Consider the following 22824-nt stretch of genomic DNA (forward strand, 5'->3'; position numbering starts at 1 on the left):
CTTAGCCTAGTAACAAAAAATAAGCTTTTTGAAATTAGCTACTTTTTCACATTTCTGTTTCCAGTCACACCTATATTTTGGAGAAGTCACTTCTTGTCACAGTCAAACAGTCTTGCTGAGGGATTTAATGAGTTAAGGTGAAGCATAAAGGTGAATATGGGAGATTATAGAACATTTAAAGTGTTTGTTACATGCGTGTCACCATGGATTCTTATGGGTTAAAATGTGTCTAGGATGGGGACTTTAATCAATAGACGGATTAAGTAGTTAATCAAGTTTGTTTCGGTTGAGTAATTTGACTGGACAAGTAAGAAAAACATTTGAACATTCTATAGCTAGTGGAGCTAACCAGGAGCCAGCTAGCTGTGATCTCTGCCAACAAACTGAATGTTTGTGATTCCTTTACTGCAGCGAATAGCTGAAACTATGAGTTTACCCCGGCTGACCCTCCCAGGTGCCATAGTGCAAAAATGTCAGGGATGTTATGGCAGCCAGTTCTGAGGAACCACCATCAAACCCAGCAGTAAAGCATTTCGTGCTGCTGTTTGGCACCTCACATTCCAGTCCAGCCCAGCTCGGCCAAGTGGAGCATTAAATTTGACCCATTAGCTTGAGATTCATCAGGGCAGGCTGGCTGCGGTAAATGGAGTGAAACCTCTCATCAGTGGACACAACCAGCATTGTGAATGTCGCCTAATGGTTATTGTGGTGCTGATAACAGAGAGTTAAATATGTTTTCTGTCCCTTTCACTGAGCTGTTGCGGTTTTAGCTGTTTTTTATTACTTTTTCTCCAACTGATTCTGTCTTACTGCTGAATTCCGAGGAGTAGCAATATAGAAATGCTTGTCTGCGTCCAACTGAAAAACCACCAGTTGTCCCTGTTTGCTCAAATAAATATCTGGTTTTGTGTATGGACACTGGAGGAAGGAAATCTTCAGGCAGTGACAAATGAGAGCCAACGTGTAAAACACAATCTTTCTCATAACTGTGAAAAAACACTCTGTCCAGAGAAATCTGGACTCAGCAGCAGTACTCGAGATGTTTTATCTTCCACATTCCTGCACTTTCTGTTGTTATAAATAACCAAAGACCAGCTGCTTTGATAAACCTGAGCATTCTGTTTGCAGTGTACTGACTCTGCATTACCAGACATCCTGGTACTGAAGTGGAGATTTTTCACACCACCACACCATTCTGAACCCCCTAACATACACAGTCATCTCGTCTTTTGAAGCTCCTCTGCATTCAAAATTTGTTTTTCTTCGGTTCATGCCCCTGAAAGTGTCTGACCTCGACTATATGGACTTTTATCTGTGCAATATTTGCACAATTTCAGAACATCTAACATTTTTTTATGTAGACTGGCGAGCTAAATAAGCTGTACCACTACTTTGAAAAGCTGACAAAAAAGCTGTGAAAGAAACCTGAAACCTCCAGTGCAGAGTGGACTTGTCAGCACCAAGAGTAAAAACTCTATAACATCATTGCAGATATCCTTGAAGCCACTAACACGGTCAGCCACTGCTAGCTACAAGCGAACAAGCTAACAAACAACTTAAATGAGCTAAAAGACACTCAGTGGCGGTTCTAGGCCAGTTTTACTGTGGGGGCCGGGCAGGGGCCAGTGTTTAATCAGAGGGGCACATTAAAAAACGCCAAAGATGATATTTAAGCATTCAAAACCTTTATTTTAGGTTATTTAAAAATCTAATTTCAGTGTATTTGGAAGATACAAAAACATTGATTGAAACAATGAGACTTACCAAAATAACTATTTTTGTACGACAATGACATTTCTCATTTTGGTGCACAATTACTTTTTTTTATTTTGAAAGTGCAGCACAGTGAGAATGATCTTTTTTTATATACACACAATCTTTTATTGCACAATTCAACTATTATACAATGTACACATTCTGGGTTCATTTTGTGTACAATGAGATATTATTTGAACAAAAAATAGGTAAGAATTGTTCCGTCATTCATCGTTATAAATTGATCATTTTATTATTAATTTGACACAGGGGCCACAGCAGGGGCCAAGGGCTTCTTCACAGGGGCAGTGGCCCCTCTAGGCCCCTGTGTAGAACCGCCACTGAAGACGCTAACTACACTTACTTCTGATAGTCACCGATTTTGGTGTACAACAGACTTCTTATCTGCTCCATGGCTGGCTTGCACTGCTCTTTCACAGGTCAACCTAACACATGAGCTGCAGTAGTGGGCTGGTTAGGGTGGAAGCCAGATCCAGAATTTCTCAATGAGGGAGGAAGTGAAGTTGTGCTTTCAGCCTCTTCTCAAAGTTTTTTTCTCTACTTTTTACGTGGGAAAACCATGTTAAATAAAATATTAATCATAGCAGACTATTTTTACATACTTTAATATGTGTCTGGAGGGGGACTTTAACTTACCAGTTTTAACTTATGAAGCTTTTTATTGCTCTCCAATAATCTTTATGTTCCACCTTTTATTGTGGAATTACCATTTATTGAAGTCCAGCACTCACTTTCTCCTCGCTTTTAAACAAGCTCACACCTTATCACAGGATTGCCTTTTAAATTGACAATGAATTTGCCAGTGGTCGGGCAGTAAAAGATATTAATTTTTAACTGAAAAAATTGGTCAATTCCTGTAGACCCAGAAATGTTTTAATAATCTTTCCCAGTAAATGCGGAGATCAATTTAATTACACAGATTTAATTTGAGATGGTCCTCTGGAATAACCAACAGCCAGTCATCCTGGCTGTAATGCCTTTCTGAATTCCTGTTGCTTTGGCAGAAGTGTGTGTGTGTCGGTGTGTCTGTGTGTCCATGAATCTCCATTATTGTCTTTGTGGAAGTGTAAAGGGGAGGGTTTCAGTGTTTGATGGTGTTATTAGGAGATCGATTGATATATGGAGCCATTAATGGACTTAAATTAAAAATGGGAGTGTGATGCACTTAGTGTTGCTCACCTCTGCTGAAATGAAATGGTGTACTATGATTTAGTAACATGCATAATTATTGTTGTTGTTGCTATGATAGTTTTATTATCACATATTAAATGCTGCATTAGAGACTTTCCACCCTGACTGAAACACAAAAGACTGACTTTTTCTGTAATTGTATGGAAAGGAATGACTATTTTAAACCTGCTGACAGTTGACATTTTGGCTTTAATCTAAACTTTACAGTTTTTAGCTTTCAAAATATGTGTGTTGAGACATTGTTGAGGACGGACAGAGACGAGCTGTGGCTTTTTCAGACTGTAAATGTGTGAAGGTCTGCAGTTTACTGGGTCGCTGTGGACCCTGTGCTGGTTTAATTAGACGACGTTGTGGTGTTGCCAAGCTGCAGCAAGTGATGGTATGTCGGCTCCTGCACCACAAATTGGCTGCCTGGACTGCTGCTCTCTTCTGTCTTTCTCTTTTCTTTGTTTGCCTGACTCTTTCTGTACTTTTGTATTTATTTCTGTATTTCTCTTTTTCTTCCTTAGACCTGAATCCTCAGGAGACTCTGCTGCATTTCTCAGCAGGTCGAGGTCTTTTTCTGGTCACGCGCTTCTTGCTGCAGCAGCCTGGAGCCAAAGAAGCCCTACGATTGACCAACAGACAAGGCCACACCCCCTCCGCCATCGCAGCCCAGCGAGGACACGAACGCCTCCAAGAGCTCCTCACACAGTAAGCACATCTCGTAATGGTAGTCACTGACAATAATTGTAAATACTTTTCTTATTCAAAAACAACTAGTGCAGTGCCCGTTCAAAACACGCCTGGTCAGAATGGACTATTGCTGCTTGCAGCTTTTTCAGCAACTATTTATTCAAAGTACTTCACCCTCTACACTGCGCTGCCTTGGTTCTTGAGCAATACACTCACCATGACATCATTGCACAGCCAATCACAGTGAAAAACACCGGTGAAGCAGACTTTACCATGAGGCAAGCCAGGCAACTGCCTGGGCCATCAACTACAGGAGCCCCAAACAACTTTTTAATATTTATACTCTAGTATAGAAATTAAGAATATTAAATTAGCTTACTATTCAAAGTAATTTTACCCCGAAATAACTTATAAATGGCCCCCATGCATTTAAATGTATGCAGAGCAACTGTCTACAAATACTGTGTACTTCTTGGCCTACTTCTACTCCAATGGAAAACATTCTCGTACTGCATTTACCTAACAGAGAAAAGTAAGATAGACTATACACATAAAAAATATAATGAGAATATGACGCATTATTATTAATCAAAGCTCCACCTTGAACAGACACTGGGCTATTAAGTCTGGGAATTAAAACTTTTTTAATTCTACCACTCGCAAAACCAACATTTTTATTTATAACGAGGTTGAAAAGTAAAGCAAGAGGGTTTTTGCCTTGGGTATTTTATACAGTCTATGCTTGGGCCCCAAAATCACTGGATCCACCCTGAAAAACCCACCAAAGTAACAGCCACTCACAAGTGAAATATCAGATTCAGTTGCATGCTTTGACATAAAACCACAGTTATAAAGTAGAGCTTGGATTTAATTAATTTTTTTTTTTTTCAATTCAACTTTATTTATAGAGCGCATTTCATGCACAAGGCAGACTCAATGTGCTTCACAATGTATACACATAATTACAGTTAAAAAAACAACAACAAAAAACACAGAAAAAACAAACAAAAATCGATTACAAATTAATTGAAGAGTGCAGGTAGACAAGCTATTCCATATTCACCACATATACACTTACTTACTCACACATGTGCACCCACTCCCACAACCACACATGCACACAATTCAACCAAATGCTGTAGAGAAAAGATAGGTTTTTAATCTGTTTTTAAAAATGGCTACTGATGTGGCAAGTTTAACTGTGTCGTGGTGGTATGTTGCTGATGGTGCTTATATTAGTGTTAATATTGAAAACGTACACAGCTTGAGTTGCAAGCAGAGTGGTGTTCTTCCCGTAGGCTGCTCGTTCAAAGTGTAGAAAGGTTTGTAACATTAGTATCCAGCATCCAGATAAAGTTAACATCTTGCACTAACACTTTTCAGTTTCCGCATAATTAAAATACAATAGATCAGAAAGGAAAAGAAAAAAAATATAAAAAAACAACAACACTGTGATAGGAGCTCAGCGTTTCAGTAAGCATTGCCTTTCTCTCTGTACGAACAGTCTCATGTTAATATATCAGAGGGCAGATGGCATGGTTCCTCCAGGCCCTTTAGGGCAACCTTGTTTGTCTGTTGTCTTCGCGGAACAATAGCAGTATCCAAAGAGCATCACCACAAAGCCCACTGCATCCTAGCTTAGCACTTTCAGCTGCAGCCAGATAGTTGAGGGCAAATTAAAAAGCTGTGGGCTGCCAGTATTGTTCCAAGAGAAACCAGAGAGATGGGAAACTATTTCGCAACACAAAAGCCTCGATTACGACTTCTGTGTTCACTGACCTGTTGTCTCTCTACAACATCTCACAGTGTGTAACTTTATTCTAGTCCACCCACACTGCAGTGCTGTTTCTACAAAGTTTAATGACAAGAAAATGTGTGCGTTTTGTTTGCAGTTTTCATGTATTATCCCTAATGACGCCTTTATATTTTCTGATGAGTGACTAGTGAGGTCAGATTCTTCTCATCCCTTTCTGGTGAAACATTAAACTGCGGAAGGAAAAAAACAGCTCCTTTTATAAATGGACTGAGACACGGCTTAAAGTGGAAATGGACCCTTTTTTATGTCTTTTAAGCACTCTACTTATCTGCTGCAGAATAGTTTTCACTTAACTCAAAATGAAGATGCCACAAGCTGAAAGGCAACTACCACTTAGTGAGCTTGCTCATTGCCAAGCATGCACTAAAGTTGCTTTACAACTTACAGCCCCCTCTTTATGTGTTGGTAATTACATTTCCCTCATGAAAAGTGAAGTCACTAGCAGCCTGGCTGGTGACCTCAGCCGGCGGGCCTTGCAGCTAAAGCAGTCCACCCAGGATTACGCAAACAGATCTGCCTGAATGGGAGGTGTCTCCCCCTTTACAGCACTATCTTTATGAACAAAAACACTGCACATACTTTAACCATCTACACTAAGAGCGAATGGAGCGAGGGGAGTGCAGTTTTTCAGGACAGCTTATCAAGTAGGAGCGGCCTTCACGTGGAAGTATTACAGGGTGTTTTTACTGCAAGGAAGGAAAGTAACATTTTTTTGTTGACTTACCACAGCGTCTGGAAGTTTTTAACACGTAGCAGCTATCTAATGACTTGACAGCGTCTCTATAGGTTGCTTGATTACCTGCTAGAATAGACTAACATAGGAACACAAGAGTTTGACCGATTGACTTTTCCCACAAGAAAGAAAAACAGCAATGCACATAGATTATCACAAGAAAGCCTGTGGATCGTCTGACATCACCGTTAAAACCTCCACTTGAAAAGCAGCTTGTTAGCTTTGTTAGCCAATCACGCTACAGGCCGTTCTTGATGATCTAAGTGTTTATTTCACGGCAGGGCTGAGACGGACAAAGGGACCGAGACTGTCCAGCTGGTGCCTACGGGCGCACGGGTAGCCTGCCACCTCCCCAGGCTGAACACACACACTCTGACACTGAGCATCCACCCCGGCCACGACCCTCCAACCCTTCAGAGAAACGTGGAGCAGCTGCTGCACTTGATATGCCATCTCCACGCCAAGGTGAGTCATGCCACCCTGCCCTTTTAGCACGCTATCTCCACTCACGTTGGCTTCATCCAGGAGCTGAGCTGCTGCTGAACATTGTTGGATTGTTTGTCTTTTCACTGCCCTCATTTTTTTAACCTTCAAGCTTTAGTTTGTATAACCGGTGGAACACCTTATGCAATCACAGAGCTGGCGATTGATAAGAACTAGAGAGCAACTCTGTTGGTTCCTCTGAGGGAGAAAGCTAACGTTTATCTTCCTCCTTCTCTATATTCTGCAGGGAGTTTCTGTACTGGAGCTGCAGTTTGATTCTCTGCACACGGCTACCGAATGTTGTGATGGTGTAGAAACAGAGATTACCTGTCTGGAGCGACTACAGCTGTCTGCTACAGCATCAGAGCGCCTGGATTCAACAACAGGAGGGAGCTGGGTGGAAAACTGCTCAGTGGAAATCCACAATAGTGTTGATTGTGGACATGGTGAGACTGGGAACGCAGAGAGAGACTGGAGTTTGTCTGTAAGTACTCCAGCCTCAGAAATACTCCCCCAGGAACATGTCCACGGCCCCCCAGCGGACCGGGTGTGTCTCAGTTCAAACACTGGGAGAGATTATTGTCAAACAGAGCAGGAGGGAAGGGAGCAGCCTGTTGTTTCCACTCAGAGTTTGCGTGACAGGAGTGAAGGAGCACAGAGTGGGGCAGAAGGGGAGAGCGCCACTGTGGGAATCTTACCACCAGCAGGCTGTGATAAACAGGCAGAGGAAACTGATAGAGGAGAGGCTGTGATCGAGGAAGGACAGGAGGCCACAGAGGGAAAGGACAGATCAGAGCAGGAAGCAGAGGACAGCACAGCTAGAAGGAGGGAGGAGGAGACCAACTCAGAGTCAACAGATCTCACAACGCCCAGTGGAGACACAAAAGCTTCGGTCATGGGCCAGTCCCCGTCATCAGAGGGTTGTGACACCTCCGATTCTGAAGCGAAGGAGTGCTGTCAGGAAGAAGGGACCAGTGTAACTCTGTGCGACGGACTCTCTCTAGAGGAGGAGAAGGCAGAGGGTGAAGGGTTAACAGACCCTCTATTACTCCCAGGGGACCTCCCCAGCCCATCACTGATAGACAGCGGTGATGTAATCAAGGAGCCTGAATCTGCTGTTCCACGTCTCTTGATAGAAGGCCTCCACGAGGGGGAACCTCAGCCAGACATAAACAGCCTGGAACAAAACCAGGAAACAGCTGGTAGGGATTACGCTACAGAGCAGCAGCAGCAGGGCTTGGCTCCAGAAACGGCTTGTCATTCTGGGAACTGTACTGGAACAGCAAGCGTTAAAGGGCTAGGTGGTGAAGACGGAGCTGAACCTTCTGGATACAGTGTTGAGAGTTTGCCGATGGACGAACCTGACAATCCGACTGACGGTCACTTCATAGAATCAGATCCATCACCGGAACCATCACCGTGCCGCAGAAAAAGACACGCTGATCACGATTCAGGGATGACCCACGGCCTCTCCAGCGATGACGATGGCAGTTTCCAATCAGTCGGAAGCTCCACGACTGATATATTCCACCCCTCTCAGGATAATGCTAGCGTGGAGGATCAGGACTTGCTTCAAACCGAGACAGGATATCAGGATTCAAAACCTGGTGAAAGCGATGAACCAACCAAGGAGGCAGGGCTCCCCTCGGAGCCAGGCGCTGTCAGCGTAGCAGCAGTGACGGACTGCAGCCAGGTTGGCACTGAGCCCGAATCACAACTGTCACCAAGCCTAGAGACAATGGAGGCTTTGAATTCTGAGGGGACAGGAGAGGAACTCGCCCCAGAAATTTCCAAAGAGGATCTGTCGTTATGTCCAGAAAGCGGGGACGCTCCAATGATAGAGGGTGACGAAGGTGAAACTGGAGAGGCTGGTGACTCTGCAGGGATTGGGCATTCTGCATCAAAGGTCACCAGTTCATCTGTCGCAGAAAGTGAAGCAATTGTTCCGCTTGAAGGAGAGACCAGTGATGTATCTGCAGAGGCCTCGGCTGAAAAGAGTGGAGATGTGCAATCGGTGCAGGATCATTCTGAGATGACAGCAGACGAGAATTCACCTGATGAGGGATTAAGGCACCCAGAGGATCAGATCAATGCATCTTCATCACAGGGTGTAGATGCACTTTCAGATATTGCAGATAATAATGCTTTGGAAGTAGATCCACCTTCTCCAACTAATGAAGCATCCACTGGACCTCAAGCTGAGGATGGGATCACTGGAGATCTTGAGGCAGTGGATGGAGCTATACAAGGTGGGCTAACACTGATTTATTTCACTCCCAGTTCACGTTATTCTACTTCCACACACTCGCATACATCACAGGGCAATATGTTTGTCAAAGTCTTATTCCTAAACAAATATGCTAAATCAGATTCAGTCCTCCTCTGGTGATTAATGACAATAGCTCCGCAAAGCTAAATGCAATGTAGCTCACAATAATAGTGCTCACAGAGGCTTTTTGTGTGACATCCTGTTGCGATAAAGATTGCTGTTGTCAAGAAAGTCTTTGTTTCTGCTGTTTTGGTGCTAATTGTCTTTCTAATGAGGATTTAGCTTTATGATTTAATTTTTTTTATTGAAGAAAGAGGTTATTTCAATCCATTAGTGTCCTGACAGACGGCCGGGAGGTCTATCACTACCAAACACAGAGGCAGCCAGCCAAAAACATCAAAACAAACGACAAACATCGCCGGTAAAACAGAGGATTAATGGCCATTAGTTAGACTAATTTACATTGCAGCGCACATAGAGTCCAGCGTTTGTGTGCTACGGCTAATGGTGCGTTCAAGGTCTACACGAATGTCAGAATTTTCGACGTTGTTCCAAGCTACAAGTTCCGACTTTTAGTATAAATATAACACACCATAAGGCGTTACGGTAGGAACCCGACTTCAAAACAAAAGCAAACACATGTAGCTTTCAAAATAAGAGCACTTGGATGTGTTAGCAGAGTACACCACAGCATTTACAAGAAAACTGTCAAAATATGATGCCTTTAATAAAACAGAACCCTTATTCTCCTTTACAATAATTAATTAAAAAATGCAATGATTAAGATGGAATAGTGGCTTTAGGATGTGCGAGAGGCATCAAATTTAGGCTTTTAGGGCAAAAATTTCTGACAAAAAAAATCCTGTGGGAAACACTGGTCCTAAAGGCTTGACAGACCGGACAGATAAGAAATAGCCCAGCAGTACGTTCAGGGTAATGAAAGGAGGAGAGATGTTTTTGGGTCCTTCATTGAGTCAGCTTCAAGTCAGTAAATTTCTTTGGCTGCACTGGTAATTTCATGTACAAAGTTCTTTTATGTTAGTATGTTGGTTGTTGTTTACACTTCAGTTAATATAAAAATATGAAAAACATATTTTGGTTAAAGCATGGAGTGGAAAAATAACTCATTGAGTTGAAATTATTTGCTGACAGCTTCGTCCCCCCCAGTTCCAAAATCCCATCTGTGCCTCTGGCTGATTGACAGGTCGAGATGCTGGAGTAGGAGACGAGCAGACAGAGAAGCAAAATGGAGAAAGAGAAATTAAATAGTTCAGTAAAGTCACTTAAAACTTAAAATGTACAAAAAGTAGAACACTACATGACATTATAATGTTGCTTTTGTTGTTTTCATTTTTGTAAATACATTGTTGTGATACCTTCGTACATGTTCGCTTGCTTTTTGGTATAAGGTATGTCTATTTTGGAGTTATAACCCCCCCTGGAGAAAAATCCACCAGCCGCCACTGACCAAACGTTGTGATATCTTCTCGGGAAGGGTCAAGGTGTAAGGCAAATTTTAAATAAGGGTGAAACAAAGTAATGCTCTAAAATAAAAGCGGGATTTTATTGAGGGAAAAACTGACATGACCTCTGACTGCAGGATATCTGAACTGAAATGGGTCATATGGGTACCTATAAGTCTCCCCTGTACAGATATGCTCACTTAATGATAATCCTATGCAGTTTGAGGCAAAAACCATGCAGAATAATTTGCGATTTTTGGCTATATATTTGAATATTTCTGCATACTTGGAAGTAGTAGTATCTTGGAATTAAATACAGTGGGTATGCTGAGACTCAGTTCAATTCAATGAGCACAAATGTATTCATGTGTGATGATGTTAGTCCCCATAGTGCAGTGAGAGCATTTCTTGAAACTTGACCTCACTGTATAAGTGAGCCGCTGTGACCTCTAGGATAATCACAGCCTCATGAAACTTAACAAACACAGACCATAGAACATTCAGTTAATGTATAGCTTTCCTACCTATATTCCCAATAAGGGGGTTTCTCAGTTAACTGAACAGAAGTGCCCATCATACAATCACCAAAAAATGCAATTCTTGCAGAAATCTTAAAAATGTCAGTCAGTGCCAAGTAATGATTTTTCGATGGTGTTCCTCAAGGTCTAGGTGTCCTAATGTGGTATTTTGGAGGAACATTGACTATTTTTTATCAATTATCAAGTAAAATTTTTTTTAAATTTAACACCAAGTCAGTGTAAAAACCCCAAATATTGCTGCAACAACTTATGAGACATAATTGGGCATCGGACTGACCTTCATATACTCATATCATAATGTTCTAAGCCCTGATGCACTTTCACAATTTAAATGAATTGATTAGTTAACTCATTATTAATACAGATGTATGAGTACAACAATTTGACAGTGCAGATCTCAAATTAATCTTCCTATCTTCCTCTAAAGATCCACTGCCCACACCTCTGTTATAAAGTGGGTTGACTCTTAACCCATCGAAGCCTGGAAAGCGGATACGTTGTTTTGTAGTATTTGTATAAGCTCTCAAATACTTTTTGAATTGAATTTCTATCTGCTACAGAGGCTGAAAAATCTATTATTTAGTAGAAACGTTGACACTTCTGTTGAATTTCCAGAAAAACTTCAGGTTTTAGGGGCTTATTTTAAAATCGCCCAGAAGTTTTACAGGCGTTTCAGGCGTCAGTGGGTTAATGGGTTAAAAACACTTTCCCTAAAATGTGACATCTGATCATGCAGGAAAAAGGGGATAAAGTGTGACCTGTTGCGTAACAGCATGATGACCGATTTCTATGTTTGATACCTTAGGCCATGTATAGCCTGACAACATTTCTCCTTTGTATTCATATGTTCTGTGTTAGTGTTTGTCTCATGCACCCTGGCTACAGCATACTGTATGTCAGCAAACACAGTCACATTACCAGTGCATGTGACCGAGGCTCAGACGCACAGCTAGAAGGCTGGCTCCTCTAAAACAAACATACACAGGCCAGCTGATGTGAGTTTGGAACAGGAAGTGAGGCCAGCAGAGTCTCTCCTCTCAAAGTGAACTTCCAGCACTCCTCTGTCGGCAATTTTCACTCATCAGGAATAATTGTACTGGACCCAAGTCCAATAAAGAGAGGTCAAGGGCAAGTTTGGTGCTGTGCGTCACACAGAGACTGGGGTGTCGTTATGAACGCTGGGCTATGTTTACAGCCTGACACTGGCCGAGCATCAGGTAACATCATAGGCGACCAGAGACAAGCTTCCTGTTGTTTATTTAATAGTGGGTGCTTAAAACACAAGAAAGTCAGAGGTTTGTCCTTTTTTATGGAAAGACTTTCATCATCAACTCACTTTCACTTATACAAGCTTTCTAAGATAAGTTCCTAATATCCATTGCAGATTATTATAAAGTATAATCAATGGGCTGTTTGGTTTCAGCTTTTTTAATCAAAGAAAGATTGATTCATTTACATTCAAATGGGTTTTTTTTTCTCATCGTATTTAAGAGCTATAGACCTAAGCTGCTGCAAACTCCTCAGTGTATCTGCAGTAGAGATTTACACGTCTCAGTTCCTTTCACTCTCAATACTTGTTATTGATTCCTAAATTTGTAGAATTTGCCATCGGACTGATTGCATTGTGTTGTGTGTATGTCTCCAGAGGTGGACATCATGTCTGAAGAAACTGTAATTGGTGCAGGGGAGGAAGAAAGTGGCCCCTCAGAGGAAACAAACTTCTCTACGGTAAGTCTCTACTGTAGTTGTCTGATATCAAGCTCTGCTTCATTGTAGCTGTAGGTTTGATTAACTATGAGTCATTGTTTGACGAAACTCTCTGAAACACCCTAACTAACCTTTGGCACGAAGATGTCGTGAGCAAACAGTCAACTAAGCTCAGTGACTGAGTCATAGAGAGAGGTGAACCACAGAGTGTCACGTAGGTGGCTCACTTTCATCATGACTAGATCAGCATAGGAACCTTATTTTTACAGTCTATGGAACTTATGCTCAGAGATGGGCAGTATTTTAATTAAATGTATTTAAAATATATAGAGTATTTCATCATTTGTGTTTTTCTGGACAGAAAAAATGTGTATCAAAGTTCTTTAGAGCTTCTATTGGAAATATAAAAAAAACACATTACTTTATTCTCAAATAAGAACATTTTTTATCCCAAGATTCAAACTGTAGGAAACAACAATTAACCTTATGTGACATATCCTGTCAGTTCCAACATGCTCATTGTGAACAACTGAATTAAATTTGTGTTCCTCTGGACTGCAGAGTTGGGGGCTACACAAAGGAGATACTTTTTTCTTTTAGGTTGTTATTGGTGGTGGGAGAGGGAGAGGTGAAGTGTTTCTCTTTCTCTTCTACCATTTAGTACTGTATCATACTCTGCTGTTGGTACTACTATGTGTCTTTTGCACTCGTTTAATTGGTTGCTTGTAAAGTTAGAGATCTTAAAAATGTACTTATGCCACTGAATTATATTCATCTCTGTTGAAAAAGGTGCTTGCTTAATGTCATATTGTCATGTGAACTGTTCAGTTAGTTCTGCATTTCAGTTGTCTTTTCACTCAGTGAAAGGTTGCTTTGACTGATGGAAACCACCAAGCATCCACCCCTGCATTTGCAGCCTCACACCTCCAACATATCCTGATTAGCCGCATCAAATGGATATATTTCATGAGAAAGGGGTTTGCGTATTCGTGCACATCTCTGCTGATGCCGCAGACCCTCCCTGCTCTGTTTAGGGGTTTGTTATATGCAATAATCTTTATCGGTGGCAGGCAATCTAAGCAAGCATACTGTTTTATCTTATTCACAAGGCCGTTCTTTCTCTCACTGAACCACTCTGTTTGTATTGTTCTTGTGCCGATTGTCCACATAATGCAGCATAATTCTTCCACTTACCCTTACCCTTTGTGCTTTCTTGCTTTGACCTGATTAACTGGTAAATTACAGCTAACAGAACAGTAATTACAATAGTAATTAGTCTTAGTTTGTATTGATCAGAGATAATATTCAATCTATAAAATTAATTTCACTTGATTTGGCCAAGAGTGATTTCCACGTGTCCTTCATTATGGGACAAGGTGAGAATGATTGCAGTTCTTCAATGAAATGTTTAAATCTGCTGCATCAAGTTAAAGAGCTGTAGAAAGTGCAGTCGTCACATTAAAAATGTGTGATCAAATAAATATATAAACGTATGAATGAACACTATCAGTTTCTGCCAGCATTCCCCTATTGCTGTAATTGCCTCAGCAGTGTTGCTTTTTGCTGTAATATTATTTTTATATTCTTTATATGTGGAGGTAAGCAGCAGGTGTTTCGCTCCCCTCGGGCTAAATGCAATGTAAATTTAAAGTTGAATAGACCTTTTTCACAGCACATGTTGTGACTTGTCACCCAGGGGTCACTATTAACATCACTAATTGCAGCATTACAGTGTTATGAGTTCCACTGGTCCTGCTATGACAAGTGAAAATCTCCACTGTGAAAAAGGTCTGTGAATCTGATTCATTTAGTAACTACGAAGCAACAAGAGCACCCAGATGCTAGAGAGGCTATCAAGACTAGCAAGATTTACTCTGTAGTTCTCAAGTTCAGTGTTAATACATCTTTAATGTTGTTAAGGCCAAGTTAAACCCTTCATAACATATTTATATAAAAAAAACTACAGAGAACAGAAATAAAAACAATGCTTAGAACACTGCCACCCCCCGATCTCATGATACATGATACATGATTGATGGTTGATGATCATACAAGACAAGTTTAAAGTGAGTCTGAACACAACTAATTTAGTTCAATCCAGCGCCCAAATGACGGAGGTGTAGCAGATTTCCGTTGTCAGCAATTTAAGAATTATTGATCCTGTTAGCAAGATCAGTTTGTAAAAAACAATGAACCTGTAGAGTTAAGTTGAAGTCCTCCTCCACTCAGAAATGTGTTTTTCATGTGTTGACCTACCTGAAAAGGTCAGACCTTGACTTTACCGACTCATATCTGTGCAATAAGTTTTAACTTTCCTCTACTGAAGTAGGAGATGTCTGTGTACTTTCGTAAAAACTATTATTCAAATTTATGCCAGGTATGCTAGATTAATTAAGTATGTCACAACTTGGAAAGCCAATCAAAAGCCATAAAAGAAAGCTGAAACCTCCACTGAGCATAACTTGTTAATACATAGAGCGAAAACACACTTGTCGAAGATATTATTGTACGTTTCGCAACTACTAATGCCGTCAGCCACTGCCAGGTTCAAGCTACCAAACAGCATAAAGATGCTAACTACACTTAGCATTCTGATACATCTGTTATTCACCGATTTTGGTCCACAACGGAATCCTCAACTGAGTCTGAAGGCTTACAGATGTTTCCTCTAAAGGAAATTGACCAGACAGTGACACTCACAGCAGTCTGCAGAACCCTGAGCTCCGTAGCCAACTCGAACTGCTCTGTCACCGGTCAACCTAGCACACGTGCAGGGCGCAAGGCCAGTTGTAAAAGTCCTCAATGAAGAAGGAAGAGTAGCTTTGCTTCCAGCCCATTCTCAAAGTTTTTCTTTACTTTTTATGAGAGAAAACCACAAATGTCAAATATTAATCACAGCAAAGTATTTTAACACAGTTTAAACTGTGTCTGGAGGGGGACTGAATGAGAAATATGTATGAAGAGAAACATACATAAAGTATTCAAAAAACAGAATAACAGGAGCGCTGCTGGTGTCCCTAAATATACCGATGCATACATATAGTATTAGTTTAAATGTACCTAGAGTGAACAGAGTTAATCATTTCTGAAGCTTAAGCAGTAACATTTAGCATTTTATTAGATATTGAAAAAATAAAATAAAATTCTAGCAAGCCAGGAACTGCAAAACATCTCCAAACGCATGCATAACATTTTTAGGGGGGAATGAAAGGTGAGGTTTGCTTACGAGCAGCTTGATGTGCCAACTAAAGATTAGCAGAGAGTTCATGAATAAAGCTGTCTGGAACATTTTCCCCTCCTGAGTAAAAATGTGTGTCTGTTTTTTGTATTTTTGGTTATTGCAGTCATTCAGCAAGAAATGCATAACCTTTTATATTACCTCTGCATTTGCTTCAGCGTAAAATCCAACAAGATCTTCCTACATCATCCTGTGGGAGTCATATTATGCAGTTCATTTGCCGCCCCAGCTCACCCACTGAGCACATGGATGCGATCTTCCCTAGACAAGGCTTTACTGACTGAAATGTTGCTGACTGACAGATTCCAAAGCAGCCATAGACTGGAGTGGCTCTGCTTATTCCTGGGTTGCGGTCTAAGTCAGTGGCTTGTTTTGAATGCCAGATGTTTGACTGCAGGAGGATATACGCACAGTGTGCAGGACGACGGGGTCGCCAGCAGAGGGCGATGTGGTCTCAGAGGCGTCATTGGAGGTTTTTTCTCTCGGCCAGAGAGAGAATTTAATGACCTGCCATTTGATCCTGTTGAAATCGCCTGTAATTTCTATGATGAGCAGGCAATTTGGAGTCATGCTGCTGTTGAATAAACTGCAGCAGAAGTTAAGGTGAAGAATGGTCTGTTCACTTACTGAAGCTGCATCCTCACAGCTTAGCCTTTCAGTATACACTGTTAACACAACAGTTTACACTGTTAATTGTAGTAATATTTAGATGTGTTAGAAGAATTATCTTTAGAACAACTATCATGATTTATTATGTGAAATAATTGCGAAATTAAAGAAAGCTAAGAAATAAGGTCAATATGAAGTAAATAGAGATGAAAGATAGAGCAGGGGAAAAACGGACTGGATAACAGAATCTAAATGACAGCAACATTAACTATCTGCATGGGAGGAGAAGTAAGGTTAATGAAGTTATTAACATTGCAAAGAGTGTGTCAATGTTGTGACAAGATGGAAGCAATTTGGACAGCAGATAATTTAGTGTTGGTTAATTAAGCATGTATGGCAACTTGTGCATGTCATATTTTCCCTTTCATACATGAGACAACTTCAGTGAGGATCTTTTTGTGTGTGTGTGTGTGTGTGTTTTTTCCTTTTTAGGCATGGAGGAAATATATAACTTTTTGTAAAGAATGCATTGTAAAATTAGTGTTTCCACATTTCCACTTAAATATATTAAATAATATATTGTGAAAGAACTATATAATAGTATATATTAATTATATAATATAATTATATAATAATATTTATTATATATCATGTATTATATATGTATATTTATTCACACACCAGTCACTAAATTAGTTGAAGTGTGTACCTAATAAAGTGGCGGTTTGGTCTTCTGCTGCTGTAGCCCATTTGCTGCAAGGTTGGACATGGTCTACATGGTTAAATGCATTGAGTTGCTGCCATGTGATTGGCTGATTAGATATTTGCGTTAATGAGCAGTTGAACAGGTGTACCTAATAAAGAGAGTGTATATCCATATATTATCTGATTTGGGAAAACCAAATTAAAAACCAGCTAAGACTTGCAGCCTGGTGACCTATCTTTATCTTCACCAATATAAATAGTGAGAGTTTCGCAAATCTGTTACGTCCTAGACATGACCGTTGTTACCTAATGTGACCAGCTTTTATTTACCTGCAAGGACCTCCTACTATAGAAGGATAGTGAAGATATTTCCGAGCTATGCAGCATTTCTAGCTGTCCAACGGCGGTCTTGGTTTTGAGAAATTAGAGTTGCACTTACAGCGGCTGGCCAGTGGGTGGCAGTGTCTGGCATGATGCACTGGGGTCTACTTTGTTTGCTCTTGCATGCAACTAAACTATCATTACCCACCCAGAAGAACAAAGCTGTCAAAGCAACATCACTGGCCAAATGTGTTAATCTAAAAGGCCTTGACGGCAGTAAATTACTAAATCAGGTACATTAAGGCTATATATTAACCACAGGATCTGTTATAGTTATAATAGTTGGGCTTTCATATAAAAACCTTTGAAAAGCTGTCAAGAGGTACCTGTTGTTAGCAAGCCTACACAGCAACACTTAATGTTCACAGTCCTTTATAGCAGCTGTGAAGCCTGAGAGTAATCAGATTCGATTTTTTTTCAAAAGGGAATCATAAAAACGTATACATGCAGGGGAGTCATAGCAACACTTAATGTAAGAGAAAAATATAACTGACTTAGTAATTTACTGTCGTCAAGGCCTGTTAGAAAAACCCCAGTGATGCTGCTTCTGTGTGGAGGCTGTCTGCATTCACAGCTTGGCTGTAGGTCTTTGTCAGTAGCTTTGCTGAAGCCAGTACACCTGCCATTCTGCACTTTCCAAGGTAAACGGCTCATGCTGCTAACTATTTCAAATCAAACATGATGAATGTATCATTGTGTCGAAACAAGTCTGTATCATCTGTATTTTTAAAATAGCCATGTCACAGTATTCTGTACCAGATCGACCAGGTATGACTCATCGGTTATAGAGACAGATCCTGCAGGTATCATTTTCTCTGTTTACACAAAAGAATAGACCACATGCCTGTGTCCTTGCTTCCCTTACTTGCACTGCTTAGTTTTTTTTGCTTGTGTCAGTAAATATTTTAGATGCGAATTTGAAGAATTAATGGCAAAAATTTTGTGAATATTTCTGATCAGGAGTAATTCATCAGTTACTGATGAGCAAAATCTTATTGAAGTTTGATGAATAATTACTGCTGTTAACAATTGACCCTATTGTTGAAGACAATGGAGAGAAGAGTGTGAGGAAAATTAAAGGGGGACGATGTAAATTTTTTTTTTTTTTTTTTTTTACATTTTATTGTTTTCAGAACTGTGTGTGTGTGTGTGTGTGTGTGTGTGTGTGTGTGTGTTTGTCTGTGTTTGTGTTTGTGTTTGTTTGTCTGTTGCCTCTTTATAACATGGAAAGATGCCGTAATACAAGCATGGAAGTTGTTTGAGGAGTTAATGGGCTCCACTTACTTTTTTGGCTGTACACTGTGAACTACACCAGAGCAACATAGATCGTCAGTTTTCCAATCTGCCAAACAGCAGTTGTATTCAAAGTTTGCAAACACTGTGGTTCATTTGGTTCAACAGATTGATTTTTAGCTTCTCCCTGAACTCTGAGACACCTAGTGCTCTGTGAAGGTCAGAGTCTGGATTAGTGGAGAATCTGATTTGTTTGAGCTGCTTGGATTCACGCCTTTGGTGCTTTTGACCAGGTAAGGGCGGGGCCTGGGTTCAGAGGTCAGAGAAAACCCACAGACTGCAGGGGCGACTACTCGTTCACATAGATTCAACCACAGTGTGCAGGCTGTATAGTAACCACAGGAGAGTAAGGGGTGTTTGGAATTCACCCTATCATTAATCCTTACACCAACTGTGATGAAAATAATTACTTTTTTATATGTTTTTATAAGGTTGGACACAAGAATGCAAGTGATCTAACGGAACCAGGGGCAGAATACAATCATGGAAAAATTATTAGACCATTGTTTTCTTCAATTTCATGTTCATTTTAATTCCTGGTACAACTAAAGATACATTTGTTTGGACAAATATAACGATAACAACAAAAATAGCTCATAATAGTTTAATTTAAGAGTTGATATCTAGACATTTTCCATGGTTTTCTCAATAATGACCAAAATCATTAACAAGAAAACCATGAAAATGGCTAGATAATAGCTCTTAAATTAAACTCTTATGAGCTATTTTTGATGTACCTTTAATCGTAACAGGCATGAAAAAGGAACAAGAAATTAAAGAAAACAAGGTCTAATAATTTTTTCCATGTCTGTATTTATAGTTCATGTTTGGAGCTCTTGTCCAGCTGCTGTCAGAGGCAGCATATTTCTGTGTCCTCTGTTTGTTGCAATTTTTCTCTCCTTGTATGGCAGTGAAATCTGTTTATAGTTAATAATAGTTGGGCTTAGATTTCTTCTTCTTCTTGAACCCAAATTCTGCTTTTCACATGTGTGTAGCAGTGAGGGTCTGCTTTCATTTCACAATGTGGAGCAGGTCTTTGTACACAGACACACTGAGTTCTACATACAGAAACATGTGCGTGTCTGCTGTCCACTCTTTTATTTTTACGTCCATATCTGCATATTTCAGGCTTAGCACTCCCTGTTTGGAGGATTGCATTCAAGCTTGTTTGGGGAGCAGATACTTTAGAAGATAAACAACAGATTAATCAGTAACTTGAAATAATAATAATGCAATCTTCTTATCATTTTACTAAAGTCAGTTTCCTAATTAAATGACTCCAAGCTGTTTGTAACAAAAACTGATAAAAAACAAAAAAGAATTGCTGCTGTTTTTGTTTAAAGAGAGTGAAGAGTTTTGTCTGATGTAGTGTGTAACAGTGGGACATTCATAGCAATCACCATCAATTAGGCTTTACAGACTTGTGCCACATTGTGACATATATTGATAAAGGATTTATAAAGAATTGCAAATGTAATTCTGATTTCAACCTCACATCTCATTTGAAGGCTGACATGTTAATAAGAATCTGGTACAAATACAAGGAAGTTGGCTAAAATGAGAGCAACCCACCACGTAATGAACAGTAATAATATCTCTTTCCCTCCAAATCGTTCAAGGAAATTTGTCTACACATAACCTAAAAGGGCAGATGTTAGCTGACTTATTATTTTTGTAACATCTAAAGTAAAAGTGTCACATGTTCAACTGTAAATAGTAAAGCCAATGTGATAGAAACTGAGAAGAAGGAGAAGGAAAAGGAGAAGAAGCTCTCGAAAATGAAAGAGTTTCTTTTTTTAATTTTGCATTATGAGAATATGGTTAATACACTTTCAGTATTACTGTTGGGTATGTGAAAACAGTAAATCATACATATATATATGTATATGTTTTCTAAGAATTAAGCAGAAATGTTGAGGATAAAGTAGAGTCAAGAATAAATTTGACTTTTAAGTTGAACTTTTCAGGGTAAACTTCTGACTTTATTATCAAAAGTTCAACTCCAGTCTCAACATTTCAAAATGCTAAAATAATCTTCCTCTTTAATTTATTTTTTCTTATAAAAAGTCTGATTTATTATCATCATTTTCACTTCTTTCTCAATATTCCGACTTTATTATCACAATGCAAAATAAAAAATAAATCTTCCTCTACCCATTATATCTCCTTGTGCCTGGCCCTTATACTGTATATAATAATATATAATTTGAATGTTTATTTTAGGTGTTTATAATGCTATGTGAATCCTGTAGTAAATCTGATACTATGTTAAGTGATGAATGTGTAACAAATGCTTTTACAAATATAATAAAAAATCATATCACCAGGACATGATGAATCACATTTGGGGAAAAATCTGAAGTACAAGTGGCACTGGCCAATTCTAGCTCTACCCCTTGTGGATGAATATGCAAGTGAGAGCTTTTTTTTTTTTTTTTGCCGCCTGCAGCACTGCCATATCTATCATCTGAGAAAGGTGTAATCACACCCAAAGGCGCCTCACAGGTGGCCTCAAGTACGTCCTCCTCCAGCAGGGGGGGTTGAATCTCAGCAGCATAAATTCTGCTGGTTGAATCACATTAAGTGAAGTAATAATGCCCCACTGTCATCTGTCACACTCTAACAATGTGCTACTCTGGTGGGCTGATTTACAGGATGAGAGAAAGACATTCACAGCCTCAATGAGAAAGAGAATACAGTGGGAGAGAGAGAGAGACTGCAAAGGCATGAGTCAGGCAGAGTCAGGAGAGAAGTTGAGAGGCGACAGAGGAGAGGAAAAGGGAGGGAAGGAGGGAGGGAGCAGAACTGGAGTCTGGTTTGAAGGCTGCTTCTGTGGCCAGATGTGAAGCTTAGCAGACAGCTTCGGCTCTCCTCAACTCTGTTTCTGCTGGATTTTCTGCTGTTTAGTAAATCTGCTCTGGATTTTAAAGAAAAATGTACGAACGACACAAGCGGAGGTACAGTTTCTGTGCCAAAGGAGAGAGAGCTGTAGACGTGGTTCTGATAAAGGTAGGCTACCTATCCGCACTTGAAAAAAAGTTTCTCGCTGTGATGATACTGCTACAGTAATAACAGTCATTTGAACCGAGGCTTTGAAAACACAGTTGTTAAGTGCTTCAAACAGATAAAAAATAATGGCTAAAGCAGTAAAAGCATGGTAAGAAATATAAAAGCAGGACTAGAAATTGTAAAAGTAACCCATAAAAGGGAGGTCAGAGATAAATAATGCCATCGTTACATGGAATTAGGTTAGTTTAAGAGAGAATCATGAAGTGATTTAGCAGCTTAAACTCCGCAGACAGATTGTTTTTAAAGGCCTGATCACTTATTCTTAAGAGCTCTCCAGAAAAAAAAGTTATTTCTGAAGTTAAACATAATCACAACTGTCACAAAGTGCTTCAACATGTTTTTGCAAACCTGTAGTCATCTGCTAGAGATGTTGTGACGGGTTTTTGCTGTGTTGCACCCTGGGAGATGATTGCATGGTTGTTGATAGTGGCCCTCCAGACACAGAGTGCTGATTATTTTGGGGTGGAGTGTGGTTTCCAAATGTACGGTGCATGGTTTTGCTGCATGTAACACCAAGGCAGATGCCTGCACTCTATCCATCTCTGTGGAATAACTGTGTATGAAACTTAACGAGGCTCAGACAGTATAAAGTCTTTCTGGGATTATTCGGTCAGGATAGTGGGTAGTTGGAGTACTGAAAATCTATAAAGCTACAGCAGAATACAAAGATCCACTGATGTTCTTAAAATATGTTGTCGCACAGCAGCGTTGGGACGTTTCTCTGTCTCTCAAATGTCCTGTTACTGGACTATAAAGGTTCTGTGTCAAACCATTTGAACTGGTTGCTTGGATCTTTCTAAATGGGATCGTTATAGCACCCAAAAGTGCTATTTACAGCCCAAATGGCAGGACACATATAGAACCCTTTATGTCATTT

The 22824-nt window shown here is 40.0% G+C and overlaps 1 protein-coding gene across 7 annotated transcripts in view; it reads left to right on the top strand.

The window, feature by feature from the left end:
• The window catches only part of LOC131985749 (A-kinase anchor protein 13), a 150411-nt gene that overhangs the window by 46301 nt on the left and 81286 nt on the right, over window positions 1-22824 (top strand). For all 7 annotated transcript variants that reach the window (XM_059350857.1, XM_059350855.1, XM_059350859.1 and 4 more), the window contains exons 6-9: window positions 3477-3660; window positions 6473-6656; window positions 6922-8923; window positions 12591-12673. In XM_059350857.1, the coding sequence (XP_059206840.1) occupies window positions 3477-3660; window positions 6473-6656; window positions 6922-8923; window positions 12591-12673 (2453 nt within the window). The remainder of the gene's footprint in view (window positions 1-3476; window positions 3661-6472; window positions 6657-6921; window positions 8924-12590; window positions 12674-22824) is intronic.

Source organism: Centropristis striata, chromosome 2 (assembly GCF_030273125.1).
Source record: "Centropristis striata isolate RG_2023a ecotype Rhode Island chromosome 2, C.striata_1.0, whole genome shotgun sequence".
Classification (NCBI taxonomy): Eukaryota; Metazoa; Chordata; class Actinopteri; order Perciformes; family Serranidae; genus Centropristis; species Centropristis striata.